At 33.4% G+C, this 19,430-nt stretch overlaps 3 protein-coding genes across 3 annotated transcripts; 1 reads left to right on the top strand and 2 right to left on the bottom strand.

Moving 5' to 3' along the window:
- Window positions 1-3,773: 3,773 nt before the first annotated feature.
- Window positions 3,774-5,076, bottom strand: LOC140969169 (uncharacterized protein At4g22758-like). Its single transcript, XM_073430438.1, has 2 exons — window positions 4,391-5,076; window positions 3,774-4,187 (listed from the first exon to the last, which is right to left on the bottom strand). Exons 1-2 carry the CDS (start codon window positions 4,623-4,625, stop codon window positions 4,009-4,011), a joined length of 414 nt encoding a protein of 137 aa, XP_073286539.1. The 5' UTR covers window positions 4,626-5,076; the 3' UTR covers window positions 3,774-4,008.
- A 3,619-nt stretch (window positions 5,077-8,695) lies between these two features.
- LOC140969177 (DELLA protein GAI1-like) lies at window positions 8,696-11,057 on the bottom strand. Its single transcript, XM_073430449.1, has one exon. It carries the CDS (start codon window positions 10,653-10,655, stop codon window positions 8,967-8,969), a length of 1,689 nt encoding a protein of 562 aa, XP_073286550.1. The 5' UTR covers window positions 10,656-11,057; the 3' UTR covers window positions 8,696-8,966.
- Window positions 11,058-15,949: 4,892 nt separating this feature from the next.
- Window positions 15,950-18,038, top strand: LOC140969170 (myosin-binding protein 2-like). The gene is given in 4 exon segments (XM_073430439.1): window positions 15,950-16,076; window positions 16,172-16,306; window positions 16,408-17,608; window positions 17,610-18,038. Coding segments are annotated over 3 exon segments (1,416 nt in total). The 5' UTR covers window positions 15,950-16,076; window positions 16,172-16,191; the 3' UTR covers window positions 17,710-18,038.
- Window positions 18,039-19,430: the final 1,392 nt, after the last annotated feature.

Genomic DNA, 19,430 nt, shown 5'->3' with positions numbered 1-19,430 from the left:
ATATATATATATATATATATATATATAGACTCATATCGGAGTAGAGAAATAAATAATATTTGATAAAAAAAAAAAAAAAAAAACCTTCACTTTCATATTTAAAATGTAGATTTATTTATATATATTCCGCAGACAACGGCTATTAATACTGGACAGTCCCACACTCCCCCCATTTTCATTTCTCCAAACAACACTAAACTATTTCTTTATGTATACTTGCATTACGAAGATGCTCAAATTAACATAAATGTCAAAACCCTTCTTGTTTAGAATATTACAAGAAAACAGGGTTCAGACTTCCAAGATCCAGACAAGAAAATATAAGAAGTTTCCAAGAATCAAGGGTCCTGATCATGTGATCGAACCCATAAATATATCACAGCTTCTTCCAGGATTTTACGTTCAAATTTCTTGCTCGAATATTGCTGCAGATTTGGAGTTAGAACATTGCTGTTAACAATGACAGTTAATTCTAATTCCACAGCAAGAATTTTAGCGTTTTCTCTTGCTTTCCTCTTAATTTCAACCCTACAAGTTTGTCTATCTTCTGCTGAAAAGAGTGACAGTATCAGCAGTTCAATAAAGTGGTCTCCGGCAAGAAAATCCCGGTTCTTCGAAACGTCCCCGTATCACGCAAGAACTTCGGGTCCATCTTCACAAATGGCTGGTATTGATAGGAAGAATGAGGATTTGTACGAAGAAGAGAAGAGATTAATACACACAGGACCCAACCCTCTTCATAACTAAGGTACATACAGAGAATTAGAAGCTTTGCTACCATTGATTCTAATTGTTCAATTTTAGATCTCAAAACCCTAAAAAAGGCTGTAAGTTCTTTTTGTTATAAGTCTTCTGTTCCCTTTTTCACCTATTGTGAATTAGAATTAATGGTAGCAAAGCTGATATTAGCTTTTTCAGTGCTGTTTTTGAATTGGTAGAGGAGGGTACAACGCAAAAAAATATATATCGAGAAAATAAGCTGTAGCTAGAGAATGGTGTTTAATGCTCTTGCTTCCTTTGCAGTGTTCTCTCTCGTTAAACACTACTGTTTTTGTATTAATTGCTGTAGTTACTGGTGTTCATCTACTCTTATCTGTTTTTGGTATTTCTTTCTTTTCCGTTTTGAAAGCAAACTAGCTTGGTATATAAATACAATCAATGAGCCTGCAATTAGTCTAATATATCGATCGAGTGATGAATTAGTATAATTTTAAGGCATAAATATTTAGATACAAAATTTAGAATTTTCAAAAGCTGATACCTAGTAGCTACCTAGTAGCTAGCTATATTTTGACATGAAATTTCAAGATTTATATATACATATTTGACGCCAACTGTGTGGTGCTAGCTAGTACCTTCTTGATTTGTCTGAATCTTTTATGCAATGTTAGAGGAAAATTGTTCGATTGAGCGAAGTAATTATGTATTAGTTGAATACTATGTAGTATTAAACAGCAATTAATTAATTAGACAGCTAATTAGCTAGAGAGCGTCCTTTAATCAGCCTAACATTAGTCCAGCAAAACCATTGGTCTTCACCCAAACATGTGTTTCATTCCGTCTTAAATTTAAAGTACTGTCAAATCTTTTTTCAACAGTTCATGAGATCATATTGAATTTTTATTTTTAAGTTTTATTATATACTAATTTATATATTATACATGGTGATGCTCGAACATATATATGCTTATTTTTTTGTTTTTAATTTAGGAATGTATTTAATTTATCCACGGGAGGAATCCAAATACTCTTACAAAAGACGAGTTTTAACATAGTTCATTTAAAATTTTTATAACACGTTAAAGTAAAATCTAAAACAATTTGGTTTTCCTTTCCAACCATATTGAAGATTTGGCTAATTGCATGAGGCTCCAACCCCATAAAACTATTAATTGGCTAATGTATCTTTCATTTTTAAAAAATCAAACACGTTTAACCACTATGTTTAAAAAAAAAAAAAAAAACTCACAGTACGTGTTGGCGAATGTAATTAATTTTTCTTGGTTAATATGCGAGTTTATTCAATAATAAACTGGACAATTTTAATTTTGTGGTCCTTGAAATTACAGATTATTTTTTTTTACACTGGAATTTTAAAATAGTTAATGACCAGTAATTGGTTGATTATTCCTAGAAGTCCCGTCTGTTTCATCGACTTAATTACATGTTTCTTATATTTTATTTATAGATAAATATTTAATATTAAGAAGATGCCTCTGGCCAATAAAAGTATTGCGTTGCAACATGCACGTCCATTAATGTGTATTTTCTAGTGATTATGATATAAATTACTAATGATTTTACATTATATGAATATAAAATTATAAACTTCATGGAAATTAAACTCTTAGGGAAATCAATAATATTTGTGTGAAGAGCAAGTTATTAATTTATTACAAGGTCAAATTGGTTGTTTTCGAGGCAACAATTTAATTTATTAAAAATTAACATTCATGTTCCCAAGATCAGACCTAAAAGAGAAACTTCATTGGAATTGTTTCTACAAAATGAATGTCTGTTTAAAAATTTTTTTAAAAAAATAAGAAAATATTTTTGTGTCCATTAACTTCTTTTTCAATATTTTTTGGAATATTTGAAGAAAATCATAAAATGTGAATCCAAATTGGAAAGCTATAATTGAATTATTATTATTATTATTATTATTATTATTATTATAAAGAGAAAATGTCCCACACGCAGTACTACTGATCCTCACAGCACAGGCTGGTTATACTGATAAAAGAATCATCAACTACCCAAACGCGCCTTTAATTAAATGTTAATGAATGAATGTCTCATTCAATGAATATTGAGTGGTTGGTTTACATAATAGCGGCAATTATATAATTGGGCTTTCTTCATCGGGTGACGAATGTTCTTTTATTGCACATTTCAGGAAACACAACTCAGGCCCACTTTGAAAATATTACTCACAAATTTTGAATTAAACTAAATTAAATAACTTCAAAATAATAGATAATTAATATTATTTTCTACCCGTCAACATCACGTCATTGAATTTAAGTAGATTGGGATATACTTGCATCTGATATAACTTAGTCAAATGGGAGTTTCCAACCAAATATAAGAAGGGCTTTGGATATTTCATACGCACATTTCTGCACGAGATATTGTTGTTTACAATTCAAGATTGCGAGATTTAAAATGATCGGTAGGAGTCCATATCCTATGATGAAACACGGTAATTACAACCATTAGTGCTATGTTTATCTGACAAATGTGTTGATGCGGATCAAGAAGGCCAATATGGTGTGTAAAAACCAAACATTTCATAAAACGGGGTAGTTATTCTTTACATAAGTTTTCAACGTCATCAAGCTGTTGAGGTGATGTTTGGAAAACTGAAGTTCCTTTGTTGGTTTACGGATGTATATCCAATGGTGAATTTTCAAGTGAAACTCAGGTAATTTAATCAGATTTGATGCAAGTGGTTATCATCGGAGGATCGTGCAAGGATACAATATCAAAGCAACTCCAAGAACTTGGTTTACTGGGCAAGAGCTGTGTAAGTATAATCGCAAAGACCGGCTCGAAAACCTTATCACAATATGGCAGTGAAAATTATGGATCGATAACTCATAATAATGAGCATTCTTATGATATTCTACACAATAATTCAGTTACCGTCATCTTGTTGAATTAAATTCGACCTGCAGTTTCAGTTTAATGAACTAAAGACAGTCTTTACAAATATGCGTGTTAATTTACTTAAGTTCGAGATCACAAAAGCAAACATAGTACTAATGATATAATAATCAGGAAAAAGGAGTAATTTGACATCAAGAACCAATTAGATAAGCATAAACCAAATAGCAACCAAGTCTAATTTATTGGTGAACAACAGTTTTGATATTAGTTCACGTGTGCTTCGAAAATCTGATGACTAAAAAGAAAACAAGCTTGGAATTGATGAGCAAATCATCACCAAAACAACAGGGGATTCATAAACGAACTACTAAAGTTCCCAATGACTAGACTCAATTTAACTCAATGAGAAGATATCTTGCGGGACATAGATTTATGGAACCATGTCTTCCAACTTCCAGCTGCCTTCCGAGACAGTGAAGGTGCCTTCTCACCCTCGACGGCATTCTCAGTTTGCGGCTTCTTGCACAGCATGAAGTTGCGGACACCAACTGACCCAATATTCTCCCATGGACTCAAAGCTATACAAAAAGATAAATCTAAATAAATATCCATCTTCATCAAAAACCATTAGCAGCTCATAGAAACAACCTAGTCGATATATCAAATTAAGCAACTTAAATTCTAAAAAAACACCTTTAGTTTGGTGGGAATTTATGTAAAAGAAACCATTAATCAACAAAACAGGATATATTCTACCGACAAATGAACATAGAGTCAGTACCTTCAGTACCAGAAAATGAGCAATAGAGCATAAAATTATTGAGATCGGAACCAAGGACAGGGAGCCTGCCCTCCCGCGCATAGGATTTCAGAGTAGTTTCAATGACGGCAGCGACGAGATCCTCCTCGTTAACGACAAAACGAATGGGGCCAGCGCTTCCGAGCACCGTAACGCTAATCAAGAACCGGTTGCCCTTGAGGGGTTGATTCTTCTTGTGCTTATAATTCAACATCATTTATTTATAAAAAAAAACAATCTCTGGCTTTCTTTAAAAATACTTTTTTAACACGAAATATACAATTGAAAGGAATAAGTAATTGAATAACAATGAAAGAACAAAGGTTGTGAAAATCGAAGGGAAGAATATCAAATAGTCGCTTTCTTATTCAGGGGTCGAGGCCGAGGCAGCGGTAGTACCAGCCTGCCATACAAGAACCAAAGCAGAAAGCAATAGCCACAGAAACCGAAATCCCCCTTCTTGAAGAACAGGGGCTGATCATCAATTTCGCAGCCGAGATTTCTACCATTCACGATTAAAATAAAACCAATTTGGGATGCAAAAGAAGGAAAAACAAAGGGGCTGGGAAAAGAGAGAGAGAGATTATAGATCACGATTGAGCAGAGACAACAATGAAAAAGATCTCGCGTTCCTTTTATTGGCCAATATCGTGCGATTAGGGTTAGGGTTTGAACCCTTGCTTGCAACTCTCTTTAAATCTTCCTACGTCTTCCGTGACCTCACCACCAGGCCCGTTTAAAAATATTTATATGGCCCACCACATTTGTTTTGAATTTTGTTCCCTTAGTAATTATATTAATATTATATTATTGCATAAATAATCGCCAATTAATATTATACAATCAGTAATATAAAGTTTTCAAATACTTAAAAAAATGAAATTGTAAAATGAAATTTTTATAATAATTTTTTTAAAAGTAAATCTATTATGAGACGATTTCACGATTCTATATCTGTGAGATTAATAAACTTTGTTCATACATAGAGTCGAAAATAATATTTTTATTATAAAATAATCAAATCGATAATATATTTGTTTTACAAAATTATCGTCTAAAAAATCACACCAACTACCGTAACCATTTTTTTTCTGGTTTACTTGAAGTTTCGATGAAACGGGGAAGATATCAGTTTTGATCCTACAAAATCATGGAAAATTATTCATTCTTGATTCTGTGTATCAACAAATTTTTAAAAATATGTAATCAACATTTCTCTGAGCATTAATTATATCATGTATATCTGGATGTACCTTTGGTATGCCTCATAGCTATATCTATCTTATTTATAAAAGTTGAATTTAGTGGTTCGATTTTTTGACATCAATTAGTTTTTACGAAAATACTCTATTCATTTAGATAAGTGATTATTTTCATATAATTCAATCATAACTACAATATTTAATCCATTTTAAAATTTTAGAAATTCACATATTATATCTAAATAATAATTAAAAAGAGTGGGTCTCATGTGAGACCGTCTCACGGATCTTAATCTGTGAGACGGGTCAACCCTACCCATATTCACAATAAAAAGTAATACTTTTTCATGGATGACCCAAATAAGAGATCCGTCTCACAAATACAACTCATGAGACAGTCTCACACAAGTTTTTGCCAATTAAAAACTATAACAAAATTTTATAAATCATCTCGATCTATTAATGATTATGATTCATATGTAATAGTCATTATTTTATACATGTATAGTCTATATATGGTTCCCTGTTATTATTATATATAAAAAGTCAAGGTGTTGTCGCGTAGTTCCTAATTAAGTACGTGCGTCGAACTATTTCTTGGAGACAAAGCAAACATTGGTCTATGTTATTATACTTTGACATTAGTACCTAGTACCGACAACTTGTTATGCATGTTCACACCGATTATTTATGCAAGTTGATACCAATTACTTTATCAAATAATATTATTTTGTTTCTTTTCTTATGATGTTTTTAATGAACTAAAAATTCGAATATGTTCACAATTTTTATAAAACTGGATATTACAATTAAACAAGAAAGTTTTGATTTTATATGTTATTTATAACGATTATGATATTTTTTTGTTTTTGATTGAATGAATAAAAATCAAATATGTTGTTTTCTATGACTAAATGCCATTAATTATCCCCAACTAAATATTATTCACAAGTTTTAACTTTAATTTAAGACTCGACAAACCTTGATAACTATACTATGACGACATTAATTAAAACGTGCCTCGAAGACTGCGCCTAGTCATGTACAGTAGGCAGGCATACGTTTTTGTTTTTTAACAACAAAAAAAACATGTTAATTTTCAGGACATTGAATCTTGAACCCATGTTTATCACATTGCTAAACTTCCTCTCGAATTAATTCACCAAACTTCTTCAAAAAAATTCTCCATGCTACACTAAAATATTTAATGTCTCTATTTAATAATAAATAAAATAATTATTTGACGTTTTTTATTTTAAAAAATAGATATTATATACTATTTTACATTTTTTTTTAAAATTTAATTAACGGAGGGAAGATTCCACGTTGGAAGCGAATATATTTGCAAGGACAACCCTTTTTCCATTTATGTGTGCGAGTGCCAGCTGTACACCGAGTCATGCACATATATGTGTGCCTTTCAGTCTTTATCTCGTTACGTATATTTGTGTTTTTATTTTATATATATATATATATATAGATTAAGAAAATTAATTAACGTATTTGATGAATAGAGATAAATTGATTAAAAAATGGATAAAATAACAATAAGTAAAGATATTGGAATATTATTATATTTAAAATGAATGAAAAAAGACAATAGACCTATGACAGGTGAACCAAGCCCAGTTGAAGTTGACGGGAGGCCCATTGACAATAAAGTGCGACAAGTCTGAGGCATAGGTTTAATCATTGTACAAAAATAGCCCAATTAGATTTTGGATTAGAGTTGTCAATGGGACTGGTATGTCTAAATCTAAGACCAGTTTCATGAAGAAAACTTTGACCCATTACCCGCCTCACACTGATTAAATATTCTTCGGACCCACCCTATCCCAAATACGAAATGGGGTCGGGTAAACACGCGAGACCCGTTAGATCCGAATTTTTTTTAAATGAAAACTATAATCTTCGTATCACATGACTGAATTATGAAACAAACAAGTCTCTAAATAAAACACAATAGAAAACTAATTCATGTCTTCGACCACACTTAATAATAACAAACTAAGTATTTTTACGACGTAATGAATTACATTAAATAAAAGTTACTAGGTCTCCAAAAAAAAGTCTTGTCATCCCCAAAAATAACTCATCAGAACTTAAACAGATCAATGTAAAATCAGAGAGTAAGCAATATTTTAGACACATTCTTCATGATCATCTTCCTCTTCATCAAGAATGGTAGGACAAGTTGGTAAATTACTTGAAGAATTACCTACAAAATTAAATAGAGAAAATACATTGAAAAAATAAAATTGTAATTTAAAACCGTAAAAAAATGTAATATAAAGAGAGAAAGTATAGTAACAAAATTAAAATGAAAGTACAATAACAAAATAAAACTGTGATTTATTTATATTTCATCTCACCCCACTACCATCTTCGCGAGCATATCAATTTATATCTACATATATGGGGAGGGTATTATAGGACTCATGACCCGCACCATACTTAGATGGGTCTGAAAAATTAGACCCGAGACCCGCCTCATAACCCATTTAATATGCCCAAACCCGCCCCAGATGGACTCGGACCCATTGACATCCCTATTTTGGATCAAGCCTGTTATGTCTTGATTTCAGGCTTATTGGTGGTTCCCTTTTTTGATGTGAACATTAATTAGTTACATGTTTTGAACACGTCCCTCCATCAAATATGCAACCCAAAAGATACGATTTCAAAATTAATCAATTATATGATCGACTCCCCATGTGAAAATAACAAGGTTAGAAATCACAACTCCAATTTTATATATTGGGACCAGAAGCTAGAGGAAGAAAATGACTCGATAGAAATTTAGGACAAAATTTTAGTTAAATTCTTATTACTTTATCTGACGTGCTCAGAAATGGTCACGGCTATATTTTATTAAATTCTCCTTTGATTTTTTATTAAACTTATGAAAATGTTATAGATACATATATTGAGTAATTTAGCGCAGTTGGTGCTAAAAAAGAGAAGCTTAAATATGATATTTAAATTGTTTTATCTTATATTTATTTGCATTCTTGGATAAAAAGAATTGTCACCTTGAGACATGCAACAATTCGAAATCAGTTATTAAATATTTTAAATTGGACGATAATGAATAATTGTTTGTTTTGGAAAAATCTATAAATAGTGCAGATCAACCAGATTTTCACCCAATAAAGCCAAACAAAACGAAACTTTGAAAAAACCTAAGAAAGATTGTGACAAAGTAAAAAAAGAACAATGATAAAATTTAGAAACTGATCGAATTAAAAAGTAGTGGGTCAAACCCCACATGGCCAAATGTTAACCCCAGCTAAGCAGATAGTACTCTGCCAATAACCTACTCAACCCTGGGTCCATTCAGACCGGGCCTACTCGGGTTAACTCGGTTTCCACGCCGAGGTAGCAATCAATGGCCTGGTGTGCCAACCCAACATCAAACACCCGTTACTTTCCTCCACCCTATACCCATCTCCACCACCGAACAGAGCCAGCAACATCCCAGCCTGCTTATACGCATTCGAACCCAAGTGAACCGGCTCGAACCCAGATGAAACCAATCTATTCTTCCATCGAGACAACGTCTCGTGCCTCTCGACCCGGTCCGCTCCCTCACAAGCCACCACATTGCATATCTGCCCCCCCAAATACACCTCACTCATCAACTTATCTTGTTCGCTTACGACTCCATCCACACCGCAACTCTCTAACGAATCAAAGAGGGTTGAATAATAATGCAATGCTTCGTTAAACCGGTCCAAGAAAACCGGCCCGTTGTGATTAGCCTCTTGTTCAACCACTGTAAAGATTTCAGGCTCCATCACCCTCACCACCTGCAAGACTTTCTCTATCGCTCCCGGCCTTGCTAGTAATTGATGCAGCTCGAAGATGGAATTCACGGCCACTGACTCGCTTTCCCGAATATCGAACATGGAAGAATCAAGATCAGCTAACGAACTTGCTACAAATCCTTTGAACTCAAACTCGACATTGATTGTTTCTGCCAATTGGGCTAATTTCCACCCCACTTCTTGCAGATGATCGGTGTTGTCCTGAGGTGGTGGGCCAACTCCTGTCAATCGAAAAGTTGGTGGGCCGCCGGGTCGCAAGGCCAACGCTTGTAACAACGCAGGCCATTGCATCCCCTGTTTCATGCTAAAATCGATAACGTGGACGCGGTTTTTGCCAGCAAATGCTTCAAGAATCGCTTGATTTGCCGTGAAATGAGCGAATTTAAGATACGGGCATGTCTCGTAGAAGTGCATTTGTAACAAATCAGTGAAGGCGGAATCATGTGGAATTGAGGGAAACAATTTATAGATCCTTCTCGCCAAAGCTTCTGCGAAATATGTAGCAACTTTTCGCATGGCTCCCGATTGTGAAACAGCCAAAAACCCGATGTTTTTCACTAAATCTTCCGCCAATTTCAGGTTCTCTAGCTGAACTGCTTCCGCACACGCCGTTAGCGAGTGGACGAGTCGTATGCCTTTTTCCTGTGAGTCAACCAGGAACGTCTGCCGAGTCGACTCATCTGGGAAATTCCACGGAGCAGCGCCCATACTTTCTGAATATGGCACCGACTTCAACTTCTTTCTCGGGGTTGATGACGCCGGAGCCGGTGGAGGAGGAGGTTTAGTTCTTGTGTACACAGATGGTCCGGGTATTGCGATAAGTTCCGATCCGAAATCAGAATGGACCTGCGCCGTCTGGGTGGGTTCGAGAAATGGATCCAGGATTACAGCAGAGGCAGATGAATCCAACTCTGGCAAAGGGTTGAACCCTGAAATCAAGGATTCCAGCCATGAGGAGAGATCTGAGGGATTGTAATGAACTTGTTCGGAGGCAAGATGAGAGACGTTTCCGTCTTCTTGCTGAACGCTGCCCATCACTTCTTCCAACTGTTCAATCTTTTGCGCCACTGACGCCATGTCGGAGGGCTTCACGTTGTAGCCCAGCACAGCAAATAGTTCATCAAATCCAGCATCGCTCTGCTGCTGTTTCCCGGATTCCGAACACCACATATTGGCTTTTCTGGAATAGTTTTCTCGATTAAAGTGGTCTCTCTTCATTATCTTGCAACACGGATGACCTCTAAATTTTCAAGATTTATTTTTCCCCCTTAACGAGTGAGTAGGAAAAGGAATCTAGTCATTGAGGCCTGGCGGAAACCTTGCTTTTAACTTGTTTTGTTTACACATGTTTACTCTGTTTCTTAGTTTTTGTTCTCCCAGTAAAGCTTTTCTTCCTCTCACTTTCACTTCACAATGTGTGTGTGTGTGTGTGTGTGTGGGGTTTACAGAGTGAGAAACCAGATGCTATTGGGGACTATGACAATGGTTTTGAGAGAGAGAGAGAGAGAGCTTTCATGGAGGTGGGGACGCTCTTCAATGGGGTCATAACTGAATATTACAACCAGAGAAACAGATAAGATAGGAACATCTGCGGTAAAAATTTATGGGCTTTTTTATTATTCCTTGCCATGTTTGTAATTCACCATTACTATTAGTTTGTTACTATAGTTTACATTATACCATATTTTTATTACACCTTAAGAAATAAATAATATTTTGTTTTTCTGTTATTATATGATAGTTTCTTTTTTTTTATTTATGAATAACAATTTTACAATTGTCATATCAAATCTGTTATTGTCCTCGACATTGTAGGTAAATAATTTGTTTGGTTAAGTTTATTAAATGAGCATATATATATATATATATCTGGGATATAATCAATTAATCTTCCATGTTTTGTTGGAGTACGGTCACACGCTATAGCCAATAGGTATGAAGAATATTCATGAAATTTATGGACAAACGTTTAAGAATGTCCAAAAGCTTTATACGCCTAGTTTAGGCGTATGCAGAGATTTGCTGGTACACATTTCTAAGTTGACTAATTAATATTCGAAAATTTCATATAATTTATATTTTCTAAAGATGAGCCGGAGAAATAGAGATATATTTAATTTTGTTTTTCTGCATTATATATACTTTTTTGTTATTATATATAAACATATTTTATGAAGCCACATTCGTTCAGTAAAAAATAATAGCCAGTAAAAAGTTGATCTCAGATGTTGTCCCCCACGAGGAAACGAATTGACCATATTATCCCTTTGCAGGGGAAGGAAACGGAGACTAACGGCGCCAGTTGCCTTCTCAATTCCCCATGCAGCTCCGAAATATCTCTCTTTTTTACTTTTCAACCTCTTAAAAGTTAATTTTCAAAAGTAAACTAGCTCTGCCACCGAGGCATTCCGAAGAATAAATTTTCCCTCCTCCACAAAGACAGCAGCGGCGCCGCCGTGAGTCATAATTCCGATTCAGGCCTGCGCTAAATTTGAAACAAAGCAACGTATTTGAGAGGGCCCCGACCCACGTGATGCTGAGGGTTTTGGGACTCCATTTTCAAAGCAGCTTTGCTCCATGGTGGGTTCCGGCTGGCCGTTCCATTATTCCTATTTTTAGCACTTCCACCCATGCCTTTCCAGTATCTGCCTTACACGTGTCACCTTCTTTTTCCCCTATAATATTATATTATATTATATATAATAATAACATATTACAAAATAAATAATAATTGGGTGTAGTTTTGCAAAAAAATTTGTTCACAAAAGTTGATTTATGATTTTTTTTACAACACACGTCGGGGAGAGGATCGAAATCGAAGAGGAAGTCAGTTAATCTGATGGGTGAGACGAGACCACTGGGCTAAAGCCCGATCTCGATTTATGATATATTTAGATCACAGAAAATAACGCAATACTTGATTTTATTTTATATTTTTTAAAATAAGATGTTAGATAATGTAAGTATAAATCTTCTTGGTCATTCGATGTATGAGTGTACCGAGTCAAGTTTATTTTTCTAAACGCAAATTAATTAACAATTAATCCAACTCGAGAAAACGTCATCCGTGTCAACATTTGGAACGACGATCGATTGGCCGATTCCTAAAATCATAAATTTAATCCTCGAATCTAATCTTCCCGCCGGCTGAATTTTGTATATGTGATCAAAAGCATATGCTACAAGATATGCCAACTAATTAAATTAAACAACCTGCATATATTAATAAAAAAAAGATTAGGATATTAAATAATATATATTAAATTTAATATCTTTCCATGGATTATTTTTAGATCAGTTTAAGAAATCTAGTAATGCATATGTCATTTGTAGCTAGTTCTGTAAAATAAATTGTGAAATAAAACAAGATTAAAAAAAATTATTATTAAAAAGATCCAGTCATGCTACATAGTGGACCGAATAGAATATTTATAGTTATTTATATTAATTAATAAAATTGGGTCATAAAAATGGATAAGCCCGATTATGATCAGACCCAATATCTTTTGGCACAAGTCGGTACTTAATTGATACCAACACTTTAAGAATCTTGATATTTAAGTCTGGAGAGTTCGAATGTTGAAGAAGACGAAAAAAATCACTTTTCAGGAGTGAGATATTCTATGAGTGACGGTGCATGAACATTAGCTACCGCTCATGTTGGACTGTCCTAACGACTCATATATGACCAGTAGTGGTGTATGAGTATGAGCTATGACTCATGTTGGTTCAGTCTAATGATCCATGATAGTTACAAATTTATTTTCCATACCTATCACAACTCACGAGAAAATATAATCGTAAATACAAACATGAGCATAACTATCCTAGATTTAAATATTTTACTACCTTAATTTCATTGTTATCGAATATCGTAGAAAGTAAAAGGCATAATGGAATTCACAAGTGTTACGAATACCGTGCAGAGCAAAATATTATCAAGTAGAACATGTTTATATTTTTATTTCAAATAAAATGTTTTAGGGTATGAATATGATGTACAAATGAATTTTAAAATTTAGACAGCATACGCGATGAACTCCAGCAAAAGGCATCTATCCCTGGGCCCCACACTTGCTTTGATTTGGGCCTACAATTCTATTTTTTAGGTCAGCGGAGCCCATTCACTTGATGTCTAATGGAGTGGAGCGGGTAGGTTTGTTGTTTTTTTTTTTTTTCCGGATCCAAAGTTGACACCGAATTATTTATAACCCCACAGAGTAAGTGCTTTCAATGAAATATTAATGATAGATTAATTAAAGAAATTGACTTAGATTAACATAAATAATTCCACACACTATAAAAAATTTTGAAAGTGTAAACAAATTGTGCGATTATAAATGAATAATTAAAAGTAAATTGATCTGAAAATAATTACGACTTTTGGAATCTGTCTTAGAGTTCACACACACACGGAAGAATAATCAATTCTTTGATACTTTTCTAGATATTCCTCAATGTTGTGGTTATTTACGGAAAGTGAGAAGCAGATGATTCACACGGCTCTTCAGTGATAAAAGAAAGAAGAAATACATCAAATTTTTTAGATTAGATATAAATCTTATTCTCAAAATACTACAAATTACTCGAATTTAAATGTATTCTTGAATTTTCCAAATAAATGATTGTCTAACAGACACAAATGTGTAGAAATTTATTTAAATTTTATTTTGCCATCCAAATACCAAAAAAAATTGCCAAAAAAATGCATTAAAAAAATTACAGTGTCTGAAATGCTTTATCAGCATCCATCCTTTGCTCTAGTCTTCCTTTTTTTTTAAATTTTTTTTGTTTTTTTAATTATTAATATTTATATTAAATAATAGTATAATATTTTATATATTATTTTAATAATGAGATAATATTTATTTTTTTATTTTAATAATTAGAAATGGTTGTCAACCAGCATATCAGATTTCGAGAATTTTTTGTTCGATATAAAAAATAAAAGACAAAGACGTTTATTTTTGTAATATTATCGCAATTATTAAAAATTTAATATTAAAAATATCCAATATAAAATGTAATTATAATTATATCACTAAATTTAAAAATATATATTTAATAAATAATAAGATAAAAATTAACTAAATAAAATAAAAAAGAATATTTCGAGAATATTTTTTTTAGAGTAAGATTTGAAGTAGATAGATTGGAGATGAATATTGTATTTAGTGCACAAACTATACTATTTTAAAGTAGAATTGATTTAAAATAGAATTTTGATTTTGAGATGGCCTAAACAATTGAGTTCTGTTTCTTTCATTGATTTGTTTATAGTTTCAAGGTTTGCACGAAAAATAATTTCGAGTACCAGGAGATGGCTCCAAACAAATTTGCAACTATGTTGAACAGAAATACCAACAAGATTTCCACAATTCTCATCTTTGCTGTTCTTGAATGGATTTTGATAGCCCTTCTCTTGTTAAATTCTTTGTTTTCTTACCTGATCATCAAATTTTCTGAGTATGTTGGCTTAAAACCCCCATGCCTTTGGTGTACAAGGCTTGATCATATCTTTGACCGGTCAAAAAGGGACAAGAATCTGCGCATGGATCTTCTTTGTGAAGCTCATTCACAGGAGATTTCCAAACTGGGGTACTTTTTAAATAATCAGAAGTTGGTAGAATAGCAAGAAATGTGTGAGAGATTGCTTGTCCTCTCGGCCGGAATTAAATGGTTTGTCGAAGAAATTCGATTTTTTTCCGAGGGTTCGGGATTTTGGACTGATTCAGAGGAATGAAGAAAGGATATGTGAAAATGGTGAGGTAAGTCTGAATTGTTCTTGTTGTGGGGCATGTTTGGATAATGTTGATAACAATAATGATATATATTCCTCTTATTTATTCCTAAAAACACCATCTTGGGATGTTTTGGAATGTGCTCACAAAAAGGATTTCGCTTTAGATGATAATTATATTGAAGAAAAATGTGTTCTTGATAAGAAAATATCAGACTTTGCTGCTAATTTATGGGATGGTGAAAAGGTTTTGGAAGATGCGAATGAGTATGAGATTAATTCTGAACTCGATAGAAGCATGGAAGTAGCAGAAATTGAACAGATGAAAATTTTAAGAGTAGAAAAATACGAAAAAAAGGATACTACTACGGAGATGCGGGAGGATGAGGCGACTTTAATGGAGGAAAACTCAACTCTGATCATGAAAGATAAATCTGTTCAGGTGTGTGTTGAAGAATATTCTCCTATTGAAATTTCTTCTCCACATTTGGAGTTCTTTCTTGACGATATATAGCGGACAAAGGCTCGTCCCCACTGAGTGGATCGATTCAAGAGAAAAAGACCTGAGCAAGGACAGTTTCATGATCGAACATCGTGGTACAATTAAGGTTCGAGAATGTGGTTTTGATTGCGGGCTTCAGGTCCAAGATTTTTTTGTGGAGACTGTGAGAAGAATAGTGGAGGTAGATTCAGCTCTTGATGTTGACATAAATGAGGAACCTAAATTTCAAGGGCCCGATTCAGTGATCGGAGAGACTGAAGTTTCGAGGTTTTTCATGCCAAAAACTTTGAAGAATTTACAGATTTTTATGTAAAACATATTCCATCTGAATTAGCAAGTGTGTTTGATCAAGAACTGGAAGGAGCAGAAGGGGAGAAGCATTCTCATGTTACTACTGGTGCATACGTTTGTTCTTTGAAATAGTTTCATCAAATTTCGAAGTTATGTGATTATTTATATATTGAAAGCATAGTTTTTGTCTGAACAATGTAGCTTCTGAAGAATTTTCTAAAATGGTGACAAATGAAAATGAAGCAGACGTCTCAATTGGGACAGAAATTCCTGATTTAAATATGACAGATGAAATGCAAAATCAAGCATCGATTCTTTCATATGAAGCAGAACATGGTACTTTTTTGGCTTATTGTTTTACCGCTTTGAAAAGTTTAAAAAAAATTATAGTTAATTACACCCCTTTTAGTCAAGATTCTAAATTTACTTTCTATTAGGTTCAATGCAAGTTGATGAACAGATGGTGGAATTGAAGCCATTATCGGTTCGAGAAACAGATCATATAACAGACAATCAATACTCGTTTTACTCCGAGCTATATGAGATTGAAGAAGATAAAGTTCCTGATCCTCCGAACTCAGTTGACGGTCTAAATCACTTGCGCAAGAAATTACTATTACTCGAGAAAAAGGAGTCTGGGGCCGAAGAATCAGTGGATGGAAGTCTGACAAGTGAGCTGGAAAATGGTGGTGGAGTTGTTACAATGGAACGTTTGAAATCAGCGCTGAGAGCCGAAAGGAAGAATTTGCGGGCTTTGTATGCCGAGTTAGAAGAAGAGAGAAGCGCCTCAGCAGTGGCGGCGAATCAGACGATGGCTATGATAAACCGACTCCAAGAAGAGAAGGCGGCAATGCAAATGGAAGCTTTGCAGTATCAGAGAATGATGGATGAACAAATGGAATATGACCAAGAAGCCTTGGAGCTTTTGAACGAGCTTGTGGTGAGAAGAGAGAAGGAAAATTTTGAACTTGAGAAAGAGATAGAAATGTGTAAAAAGAAGGTTTTGGACTATGAAGCAAAGGAAAAAATGAGGATATCGAGAAGTAGTAGAGATGGAAGTGCTAGGGGTGGATTTTCTTCTGGTTCTTCCAGCAATTGTGAGGACAGCGATGGTCCCGATGGATTGTCGATTGATTTAAATCGAAAAGCCAAAGAGGAAGGTCTTTTCAGAAATCAAGAATTCACCACTCCCGTGGATGCATTTGCTAATTTGGAAGAATTTTTAGCAGATTTTGAGGAAGAGAGATTCTCTATCCTTGAACAGCTTAAGATGCTAGAAGAAAAGCTTGTGGCAATAGATGAGACCGAAGATTTGAAACAAAACAATGGAAATACTGATTTGCATTCCAACGGATGCTTGTTGAATGGCAAGAATCACCTGCAGAGAAGAATGTTCGTTCAAACAGGAAAATCGCTTCTTCCTCTTTTTGATGCTACCATTGATGCAAGTGGCGATGAGGTGCCGAATGGGGACATGAACGGGATCAACTTAAATGGGATGCACAGCACTAATGAATCTAAGTTTGGAACTGACAACAATAAAGTTGGCATCGAAGAGGAGGTGGATCATCTGTATCAAAGGCTAGAAGCTTATGAGGCTGATAAAGAGTTGTTACAGCATTGTATTAGCTCCCTGAAGAAAGGGAATGGATCTCCTTCAAGAAATTTTGCGACATATTCGTGATTTACGCAATTTGGAGTTCCGTGCAAGAAACTTGATGGAAAAGGTAGTAATTTGAATCAGTCAAAGCCTAGAATTTGGTCCAAACAGGAATATGGTACTTTTTTCAAACTTACCTAATCATGATTATCTAATGATATCACCTATCCATTCACGAAAGATTCATTTTTTTTTGCGGCTGTGAATTTGTGAAATACGCAAATACAACGATAGGGATCATCCGAAACTGCAGAGGAATTATTTTGAAAATCATTTCTTATGAAGGGGAGAGTTGATGTTCTTGTTTTTTAGCGATCTTGGCAGACAAGAAGTTGCATTTTTCTGTTTCGATTGTCGATTTTTATCCATGCAGATGAATGGCATAATTATACATACATACATACATATTCATATGCTCTTATATTCATAGAATTTTAAAATGTTGGATATATTATTGTCATTCATCTAATATGTATAAACTGCAAATGAGTTACAGATGTAGGACAGAAGATTCCAAATGGAGCACATCACAATTTTTAATATTTTACTTAGTTTGAATCCTCTTTCGATCCCTTTTGTATTTTTTTTTTTAGTTGATGTAAATTAAATAACAAAATTTGTTTGGGTAGGCACTAGGCAGGTCGATTATACCTTTAAAAGATTAATTAATTAAGTTACAGGTAATAGCGCGACTCAAAGAAATGATTGCTCGTGGTTCTACATTTTATTTTATTTAAAAAAAAAAAGAAATTTGTGGTGTCCGTCGATTAAAGAATGTAACTTTGCATAAATTCAAAACAAGACGACACGTGATAATAGGTTTGCCTCACCCTTTTAAAATATTTGGTTCCAACAATTATATTAGATTTATATGTTTTCATACAACTTTTCATTCTAAAATAAAAATAATATTATGATATCTGAATCATTTTTCTATTGTAGTGGAGTCCGANCCCATAAATCTATTTTGGTGCAGTTTCTGCACCAAAATAGTGCAGTTTCTGCACCAAATATAACATTCATCTCCAACCCATTTACTTCAAATCTTACACTAAAAAGTATATTCCTAAAATATTATTTTTGTTTACTATTTATTTATAAATTTAACAATATAATTATAATTAATGTTAATATTAGTATTATAATTATAATTTTATTTTTATTAATAGTTAAATTTATTTATTTGATTCTTATATGTATTAATAGCGCAGTCCCTTTTTCCTGCGCTAAGGCCATCTCCAACCCATAAATCTATTTTGGTGCAGTTTCTGCACCAAAATAGTGCAGTTTCTGCACCAAATATAACATTCATCTCCAACCCATTTACTTCAAATCTTACACTAAAAAGTATATTCCTAAAATATTATTTTTGTTTACTATTTATTTATAAATGTAACAATATAATTATAATTAATGTTAATATTAGTATTATAATTATAATTTTATTTTTATTAATAGTTAAATTTATTTATTTGATTCTTATATGTATTAACTCTAATATTTATAATACGAATTAATACAAATGCTTCATTATTAAAATTGACATAATTTTAATACAGATAATTTATTTTTAGAACTTAATATGAATCCAAATTCTGAACAATTGTATTCCTCCCACAAATGATCAATTAAAACATTTCGTAGTGCATAGTGAGCATATTTGTCTTTTATCCTTTTATATCGAGCGAGAAATTCTTGAAATCTGATATTCTCATCGACAACCATTTCTACATCCGGAGTTGGTGCTTCTATCATATTTTAATTTTTATTATTAAATATCTAATTATTAAAATAATAAAA

This window comes from Primulina huaijiensis, unplaced genomic scaffold, assembly GCF_012295235.1.
Source record: "Primulina huaijiensis isolate GDHJ02 unplaced genomic scaffold, ASM1229523v2 scaffold40265, whole genome shotgun sequence".
In the NCBI taxonomy this organism is placed as follows: domain Eukaryota; kingdom Viridiplantae; phylum Streptophyta; class Magnoliopsida; order Lamiales; family Gesneriaceae; genus Primulina; species Primulina huaijiensis.
This window is presented reverse-complemented; position numbering and strand designations above follow the sequence as displayed.

Excerpts from the sequence above, each read along its gene's own strand:
- LOC140969169 (XM_073430438.1), bottom strand. The coding sequence starts at position 4,625 with ATGATGTTGAATTATAAGCACAAGAAGAATCAACCCCTCAAGGGCAAC. Across the intron at positions 4,188-4,390 it reads CTCATTTTCTGGTACTGAAG|CTTTGAGTCCATGGGAGAAT; the intron begins GTACTGACTCTA and ends CTTTTTGTATAG.
- LOC140969177 (XM_073430449.1), bottom strand. The coding sequence starts at position 10,655 with ATGAAGAGAGACCACTTTAATCGAGAAAACTATTCCAGAAAAGCCAAT.